The 9,456-nt window shown below is 42.0% G+C and overlaps 1 protein-coding gene across 1 annotated transcript; it reads right to left on the reverse strand.

The window, feature by feature from the left end:
* Nucleotides 1-1,423: 1,423 nt before the first annotated feature.
* On the reverse strand, nt 1,424-8,084 carry LOC127315479 (coatomer subunit delta-1). The gene is made up of 12 exons (XM_051345968.2): nt 7,927-8,084; nt 6,415-6,474; nt 6,201-6,240; nt 5,682-5,905; nt 5,067-5,306; nt 4,385-4,538; nt 3,149-3,450; nt 2,683-2,869; nt 2,459-2,612; nt 1,938-2,000; nt 1,748-1,844; nt 1,424-1,660 (listed from the first exon to the last, which is right to left on the reverse strand). Exons 2-12 carry the CDS (start codon nt 6,415-6,417, stop codon nt 1,571-1,573), a joined length of 1,554 nt encoding a protein of 517 aa, XP_051201928.1. The 5' UTR covers nt 6,418-6,474; nt 7,927-8,084; the 3' UTR covers nt 1,424-1,570.
* Nucleotides 8,085-9,456: the final 1,372 nt, after the last annotated feature.

Genomic DNA, 9,456 nt, shown 5'->3' on the forward strand with positions numbered 1-9,456 from the left:
AACCGACAATAATGTGATCTTGCAAACAGTTCATTTTTATTTGGACAGCCTGTTGCACAATTCCTTTTTATTTCTCAATCAATTGTACATAGATAACATGCAGATTACACTCCGAGTTCTAGAACTCAGTACAACATCACTCGCACAACCCCTGAGCACAAAAACAGTACATTATCAAGCAACTAGCTAGAATGGAGACAATGGCAACTCTCTCCTATCTCTAGTTCTAAGCTCATCCTCATGTGCATTCTTCATTGCTTTCTTCCCTACCTTTCTTTTGTTTAACTTCATCTCCGTTTGGTTGACCTTAGCCCAAAGCTGCAAATTTTCTTCCTCAATGTCGCTCACATTCCTGCGACTAGTGTTGTAATTCACGGCTTGTTCCATTTTATCCTACAAAATTAACAGAGAATTTCCATCAATTTTAGCTACAGAACAAGCTACTGTGAATGCAACAAAACAAAACAAGGGAGAACAGAACATTGGAGAAGAACTTACTGGAGATCCTGGGCCACCCGTCTTCACCGGCGTCGTCAACGGCGCCTTCATCAACGTAGGGTAGTACTAGACGGAGGTCTCCCCCCATTCCTCCTCTGTCCAAGTGCTTCCAGCCCCGCCAGCACCTGCGCCTGAGCCACTCCCACTGGCACCTATGCCCGAGCTGCTCACCATCGCCGCCATTAGCTCGTCGGAGCCCCACAAGCCGCTCTCAACCTCGCCTCACTCGCCGCGGAGCTCACCTCTCTCGCTGCTTCTGCTCTCAACCTCGCCTCACTTGCCGCGACGCTCGCTTGACTAGGGTTAGCGATGGGGGAAAGATGGAAATATCCGCTCGCCGCTCGCTCCAACTAGGAAAGATGGCTTATGTTCAAAGTATTACAAAGCGTAAGGGGTTATCAGCAAATAATACACAATGGCTAGCACGCACAGATTTGCCACCGTGGACACCACATGTCATCTCTTGATTGGTGAGGACCAGTGATGAATCCGAATTACAAGTTGTTGTACTGCTATATCACTGTTTGCAAGTTTGAGGACCAAATCTTCATGTCGTGTTCAAGTTGTTGGACCTTGGGTGTAATTAGCTCAATTACAGCATATATATTTCAGTCTGCGGCTCCATACTACTAACGAGCAGTTATACCATCGACCTGAACATCACTAATAGAGTAGCAGTTTAAGTTTTTACTGGAAATCTCACATGAATATACACCTTATTTGTATCGTTTTTCAAAACACTGACATGTAACTTTAGAAGAATTTGCAAAAGGTTCACAAACAAAATTTATTGCAGGACTGTCCAAATCATATTGTAAATAAGATGGCTTCATGGTTTGGCTATAGCTAACCAGAGCAAAGTACAAAGACCAGATAACGTAAGAAACGGCTCACAAGAAAAACACAAAACAATGGCCAACAATAGTACAGGAGAATTCATGCTTTTATTTCTCATGTGCAACACGCTACATATAGAACAGGCCAAATCAAGACGTTTTTAAACAACATTGATGAAAAATGATACCCCTTGTGCCACTAACAAGAAACAGCAGTAAGAACTTTAACTGTGGCTTCAGACTATTTGATAGTTAGAAGCAACCAAGCGGACCCTCTGTGCATACTTTGGAGGGTTACCTTCCTTCAGAGGATTGATTCCAGTGACCTGCAAAAATTCCAGAAAACTAATAAATAAATGGGGAGATCAGGGGACATATGAAGCAGCGAGTCCACCAGTACAGTAGAAAGTAACCTTCAAGTCACTGAAAGTATTGGATGCAGCAAATCCAATAGATATGGGGAAAAATGTTGACGGATCAGCTGGGGGAACAATAAATTCCATAGACCCGCTGAGAAGGTAAAAAACAATTATTAGTAAGACATGATTGGACAACGTATGAAAAAAAATATTATGATTCAACGAAATCATATGGCTCATGCACCTGCGGTTCGACTGATCAATGAGAAGAATGGACCATTCCAACACAGAGTTTCTTGGGTCATACCTATATGCACAAGGAGAAGTTAAATACTAACAATAAGTAAAGCAAACAACATATATATGCAGCTAAACGTCATTGCAATGCAATGATGGAAACAGAGCAATAAAATAAACCATAGTTTCTATAGAACTATAGAGTCTAATGCTCCATGGATGCAAGCTTTCTTTCCTTCATGACAATCCCTTAATGGTTCGAAAAAACAGCTGTAAGAATTAAGACTGGAATGCTAGCCATCACTACTTATTTATTAAGACCAACATAAACAGTTATTATAATATTGACCATATCTAACTATCTAAGGGAGTGAGTGATACTAGGACTGCTGAAGGCCATACAGCTGGATTTGCAAAGGCATAATTCTCATGTACATAAAGAAAACTGTCACTGATAATTTCTGCAAGATATTTTCATAAATAAAACATAACCAAGAAAGCAAACTGAAAAGTAAGTCGAAACATTACTTCCACTCTCCATCAATCTGTTTAACAGTTGGAGCCTCCCGTAGTGCAGGCAGAGGAATAGTTATGACAACATTGTTTAAGTCAAACATCTCTGAAGCCTCATATTCAATGTTGACGTAGGTTTCATTCCCGGATACCGACGGCCAGCAGTTAACTACACAAACAAGACAAGTTACAGAAATCCCGAATTAAGAGTGCCAGAAGAGAATAAAGCAATTTTGCACCTGACAGAGGTAAAGACGATTCATTCATGCCCTGGATTCTCCACTTCACAAGTGGTGTTTCATTTTGACCACTTGGGAAAGGCCTGTTTGGATCTTTTGCTCCAACAATTTGCTGGCTGTTAAATAACTCCTTGTTGATATTGGGGTGTGTTTTGAAGCTAAGTCCAGATACATCTTGGTTTTCGATCTGTAAAGCACACCACAAATCAGAGATATAAGCTCCAATCAATTGCATGGTCAGCAATTAGAAAACGCATAATAGAACTCAATAAGGTTTCTTATCAGCAACACGTATATTGAACAGAAATGAAAGTAAATGTCAAACTTATAACAATGGTCAATATTGTATTACTATATTCGCAAGAAAATACTGTATTCGCAAAAAATGAGTGTAAAATACTGTAATATGCTAAGATGGCAAAGAAAATAAAATGTAGATATTGCTTGAAGTTCAGAAGAAAATTACCTGTAACTGGATAAATCCATCTGCGTCATTAATGACCTGAAGAGCAAGGGTCCCTTGCACATCAAAGTTATTAACACCTCCATCTCTTTTGACTGTTACATTAAGCTTCTCTTCTATAGTCACTGTGATGGGATCGCTTGGTAGAAGAGGTGAGGACCTTAAAACTGAACTTGGTTGTGCATCCTCCAATATGACTTCTCCTTCAGCTTTCAAAGATTCTATGAACTGATTTGTCTTCTGTGATTTGCCTAACTTCATACCCAAACCTTTACCAGGAGCAGCAGCTGCTGCTGACGGACGACCTGCAGAAATGATGCTATGAATTAGACCAAAATGGACATGACATAGATGCCTGAACTCTCTCTTTAACAACAGTACAAGGCAGATAATATACGTGTCAGTCATTAACATGAGGGGAAATCTGTCTCGAAAGATCTGAATAGAGCTACCCTACTTGGCAAATCTAAGAAATCAAGAGATTGATCTATCACACCTAACCAACAATCAAACAGGAGAAATCAATAGACAGGGGCTTTTATTAATAAAAAATTCATATGGAGCATGAAGTGATATGTAGGTATGCTGAGTAAACAAAAATCATGAATAGTGTAAAGCAAACCCAAGAGCGGTCATTTTGGCTCCTGGAGGAAAAGCAGGTTCATAAAACTTGCTAGAAAAAAAAAATTGAACTTTTCTGACAGCACATGTTTCTGTCTTTTACAAGTCCACAAAATTTTGTGAAGAGGCATCTTGTGTTCTAGGCAAAAAAAAGACAAAAAACTGGAATGTAAAAGGCCATTTTTGGAGAACCAAATTTTCCTTTTTGCACAGGCCGCAAAAAATGTCTTTTTTTTCCCTGGAACTTTGTAAATGAACATAGGACATGGACATGGACATGCAGTAAAATATTCAGATTTTTCTGACATTTTGAAAATGCCTTTTTTGGAAGCAGGAGCATATGCTCCCTTGGCACCGTTTCAAAATTTCAAAACCTTTGCATCCTTGTTATCACACGAAGTACAGATTAGTTTTACAGCACGGGCAGGTTAGGTGAAAGAGTGAAAGTATATCATGTTTCATCTACATGAGAAATGCACCACAATGACATAGAAGTACATGTAAACAATGAAAGGAAAGGTTTTAAGAAATCCCCACATAAATGTTTTTGAACAGTAACTTTTCATTAACGTGAAACAAGTATTTGGAAAAGATGACTAAAAAGACTTAAGTAACCACCTTTGGGTTTACTAACAAATGAGTCCATATCAGTGCTCACACTTGAACCACTTCCAAAGCCAGTACCAGTAATGTTCATGTCGCTGAAATTCTTTTCAATTACACGGGGACCAGAAATTGACGAGTATCCTTTGTCAAGTTTTCCTTTCTCCATCTGTCGCAACACCAACCAGAAAATCATATTTCTTAATACATGAACAAAGTAATGCTCAATAAATAGCATGAGACGGTTGTAATTAATAAAATACAATTACTATTTTTAAAATAACAGATTGTTGTTGATATATTAAGGCTATCATTTTATATTACTCGACTCAATTCCTGCATTGGGCTATAATATAAGTTAGCTAGCACTGCTCACGCAAGTAATACATTTTCCTGTGTGCGCTTACAAGTTCTAATGCTCCACAATCTATTATATGAAACTAGAAAATTTAGTCAGAGACATGTTAACTGGATAACTGGAAAAGTGTGACTCAATGAAACTGACACCTGAAGGAGCTGATACCAGCTATAGAAGACTTAACTGAGCCTAAAACTGACACCTGAATATCCCAAATAATATGGAGTGGCTGGAAATTAGTGACTTTTTGCCAAGTGGCCAAAGCTCACTAAATTAAAAGTTATTTTTCTCCCCAGCAAGGTAGAATATATTTAAAATAGACAAAAGAGTAGGGCAGACCCTGATTTTGTCCAGCTCATTAGCTCTCTTCTTCATGATATCCTTAGTGTCATTGATTTTGCTCTGCATCATCAGCTTGTGTGCCTTCTCTTCATGGCTCTCCATCTCACAGTATTGTTTGACTTGTTGCACTGTTACATTTTCCTTGTTTCCAAGAGAGATTGCTTCGTCAAATGCAAATATAAGTTCAAATGCTGTTTTACAGATTGAGTCCTCATCCAGTGCGGAGTATTCAGGCACCTTTACAAATGTTAAGGAGAACTTGATACAAGGTTGTTGCAAGAAAAAAGACCAGCATAGCAGCATACATAACTGGGTACCAGTACCACCCAGTTTAGACACAAAATTTATAGTTCCACATGTAGTTCTAGTAACTTTATATTGTATTTTCCGTTGTAAATCTACTACCCACGTGTAGCTCTAGTAATTTTATATTGTTTTTCCTTTGTAAATCTACCACCATGCTCAACATGGACATAATATTATGTGCTACTAGTTAAGGAACAAATTCTTAAGTTAGAAAAGTAATACTCTATTTTTTGTGTTTGCTTAAATATGACATTATCAGTATGTTAAATTCTAAATTGCAAGACTGAAGATATGAAAACAGGATACAAGCTTGGATAGTAGCCTCAGTGTGTCCAGATCTTCAAGAATATTACTTTGCTTGTTTGTGATAAGGAGCAGATATAGGCCTTCAATAGGTTGATAAACATAACGAACACTTTCAGTCTCAAGATAAGTGTGCTGCTTCCCAGTCCCAACAAGTTTTGGGAATGCTGCGAGTAATCCTTCTATCCTTATTCGAGACATATCAACATATTGTCTTGAAACAAGTGCTGCACAAAACCATACAAAAGGACTTTCAGGCTAGTACCATTAAGGCTACAAATCAGTTCTATACAACACTGACCAACAGATTATCGAAGCTAGAAATGTACTGATCCTGCACTATGATAACAGCTTGTTCACTATTGCTGCTTCAACAATTTATAATAGGATATTATCACTCCAGTTAGCAAAATTTCACTGAATAATATATGGATGCATGCTATAATAAAAGATTAGGAATGTATTATTTGGGGATTGGCATGAATATCCAGTCACTAACTGAAATTATCTAACCCAACGCACCTTTTCCGGACTTCGAGATGATGGAAGCAGCAAGAACCACCTGAGGGTACAAGAAAACAATCAGCTCATCCAACAATAAAGTGGGACTACTTATTAAATTTATTTTATGAGAAAAGCGGGAAACATGTTCAATATATCAGAAAACACCACGATAAGCCAGATCTAATGAAGTTAATCACAGATAGACTGACAGGCTTAAGGAAATCAGGCATACCATTTTGAATAGCGATGTTCGCCGCTGGAACTATTTAAAACAATTCAGCGAATTATGCACCTGCAGGAGGTAGAAAGAATAGTACAATCAGAAAATAGCCATCCAATAAAGCTACAATAACAGACAGAAGAAAAAAGGAGGTAACTGGATCAGTAGGAGAGGAGACATCTATTTATTGAATACTAGCCGTTCAAACTTCAGAGCAAGAAACGAAGTAAGCCCTAAGATTGCTGTTGGACATGCACCTTAATCCAACAAGGTTTTGTTTGGTTAAATGATGACATTTGGTGGTATGACGGTTAATTCCCTTGTTTGGTTCTAGCAGGCAGTACCATGCTCAGTTCAGGCAGTTGACACATTATTTCTACTCTGATCAAATGTCTAACTAGCACTCAGCGAGAGGAATTTTGCAGGCAGTTTGACCCATTATTTCTACTTGGATCAAATGTCTAACTAGCACTCAGTGGGAGGAACTTTGGCAACGAGAATTTGACCAAAGAAAACACTGCTAGATCAATAAACATATGACCCTTTAGGAGATCACAAAAATAAAGGAACATCCGCAATATGTGATACATGGGAGCAGCGGTAGATCAAGGGGCGGACCAAACATGGGAGCACAACCTTCGAAAGGTTTGAAAGTGAACTACGTGTAGTATTAGTACTCCACCACAGAGCAGACAGTCCACAACAAACTGGAAGGATCAGAGAGGATGAAAGGTCTGGATTAGGAGTATCACAACGAAGTACCCAATAAGGATGATGATGGCGGATTTGCAACTGAAGCTCAACTGCGCAGGCTGCCACAGGGAGGAGGCGCAGTTGGTTGAAACAAAGAAATGTGGCTCAGATCTGGGAGAGTGAGTCTGATCTGGCAAGACAGTGGGTAGCCATAAGATGGGCGACAGCGGGGAGGAGTCGTATCTCAGCGTCATGGAATGGCAAGATCTAAACCGTACGTCCCATCTCTCGGTTTTAGAGAGGAAAAAATCATGGTGTGTTCATCTTCTAGTGCACACTAAATTGTGCCCGCCAATACCATGAACTTGTCATCTGCGGAACAGTATCACAACGAATTTTCAGCGGTAAAAAACAAATCTTTCGGAGATGAAAGAACATGGCGCACCAGGTTTGCATTGCCGTCAGAGGAAAGGATATATATACTAAACAAGATCACATCCAACACAGCCATCCAAACAGTTTTCGGCATCTCAGATTTGACACACCAAATGTACGACGTGAACAACGCTATGGATCTCAGATCCGGCATCTAGGCCACACTAATTTGGACAGGCGGGCCGAGGAGGATCAAGGGAGCCGGGGAAGGAAGGAGACCGGGGGGGGGGGGGGGGAGGAGGAGATCGTTGGGATGGGGAGTGGTACTCACGGGCGGAAAAGGGGTGCGACGGGCGGATCCGGCGAACGGGCCAACCACAATAAGGAGTGAGTAAGGGAGGGAGGGCAATTGGAGGAGAAGAAGGAAGGGTCTGGAGGAGGAGGGGGAAATTATACCTCAACAACCGACGAGGTGCGCCGGACCGCCGTCCGCCGGATCTACCAGCGTCGGCAGGGACGATGGCGATGGAGAAAATGCCGGGAGCGCGCTTGTTTTGGCGAGATCTGGAGCGGGGAGGCAGTCGGACGACTCGCGCGAGAGTGATTACAAGCTGCGGACGTGTGACGGTGCGAGTTCCACTAGTAGCAAGCAATTTTGGCCCCCTCAAAAAAAATATTGCGAAGCCAGCTTTTTTTTTTTTTGGACAACTAAACCAGCGTAGCTAGTGTTCTCCAAAAGCATTTTCTGCGAAAATAGTCCACATAATAGGTAGGTGGGTTTAGTGTACTAAATTTTATACATATGGGATTATGTAGACTTCTTTCCATTTTCTGCCACAGCCCGTCTCACTAAATCAGTATTGGGCAACAATTCGACCATTGCACGAAAACGGAATATTCTTTAGTGGGAGGCAGCATTTTCGTCAACTACAAGGCGTTTCTGGTGGCTCCGTGACCGTAAATCTCAAGATCCGGCGGAACAAGCTTCTTGACGTAGTCTCTTGGATGTGCTCATAGGGGTAAGGTGAATATGGGTGAGTGTATGTATATATATATATATATATATATATATATATATATATATATATATATATATATATATATATATATATATATATATATATATATATATATATCAGAATATTATTCTGAGCATCATCGGCCCATATAGGGTGTCAGTGCGGCAGAAGCCCACCGTACCGGTTCGATAATAAAACTTGGACCCCCAACCACCCCTATGCACTTTCCTCCAACCTTCTCCGTGATGTGCTCCCGGCGGCCAGCCTACCAACCGCGCGCCGCTGCCGCCCCGGAGCACGGCCTCACGCCCGATGCCGGCGTGCACCGCCAGGATCCTAACCGCCGCCGGCGACTGCTGCGCCGCTTCTGCATACCCTCACGCGCCCATCCCCTGCTCGTCGCGCTTGCCGCCCCCATGCCCCTGCTCGCCGCCGGGTCGCGTCAACCCTGGCAGAGTAGGATCCCGCCTCCGACGCTGAAGAATCTGCGGTGCCCGGCCCCTGGTCGCTCAGCGCCGTCCCCAGCGTGTCTGGGTACGACCGCATCGCGGGAAATTGGAGCCCCATGACTTCCCGACTTCTGTGGCTGGCCAACCCAAAATTCTTAGCACCTCGTTCCGTGCTCACCCAGCTTCGCCGTTGGCCGCATCCCGTCGAGTGCGACCCAAAAGCAGCGGCCGCACGCCTGCTGTTATCTCTAGCTACCACTGCCGCAATCTCTCTACACGAGCTGCTTGCCTGCTTCTTTCCCTGTACTCGTGCGGTGCTGCTGCTTTGTTGATTTCTTTCTTTTTGCCTGTGTATGTCGCTGCTGCTAGCTGCTCTCTCGCCCCCTAGTATTGCTCCTCGCTTTTTTCAAGGAACGTATTCAGTTCTTGCAGCTCTGTTGTGGTTCTGCAACCAATGAGTAAGCCGCGATCTCCGGCCATACGAGCACGGCCGCGGCCGTCCACTTCTAGTACGACAG

Source organism: Lolium perenne, chromosome 1 (genome assembly GCF_019359855.2).
Source record: "Lolium perenne isolate Kyuss_39 chromosome 1, Kyuss_2.0, whole genome shotgun sequence".
Taxonomy (NCBI): domain Eukaryota; kingdom Viridiplantae; phylum Streptophyta; class Magnoliopsida; order Poales; family Poaceae; genus Lolium; species Lolium perenne.

Coding starts and splice junctions, on each gene's coding strand:
- LOC127315479 (XM_051345968.2), bottom strand. Junction 3,451..4,384: donor ATTTGTTAGTAAACCCAAAG/GTGGTTACTTAA, acceptor TCATTTCTGCAG/GTCGTCCGTCAGCAGCAGCT. Junction 1,845..1,937: donor ATTGATCAGTCGAACCGCAG/GTGCATGAGCCA, acceptor TTACCTTCTCAG/CGGGTCTATGGAATTTATTG.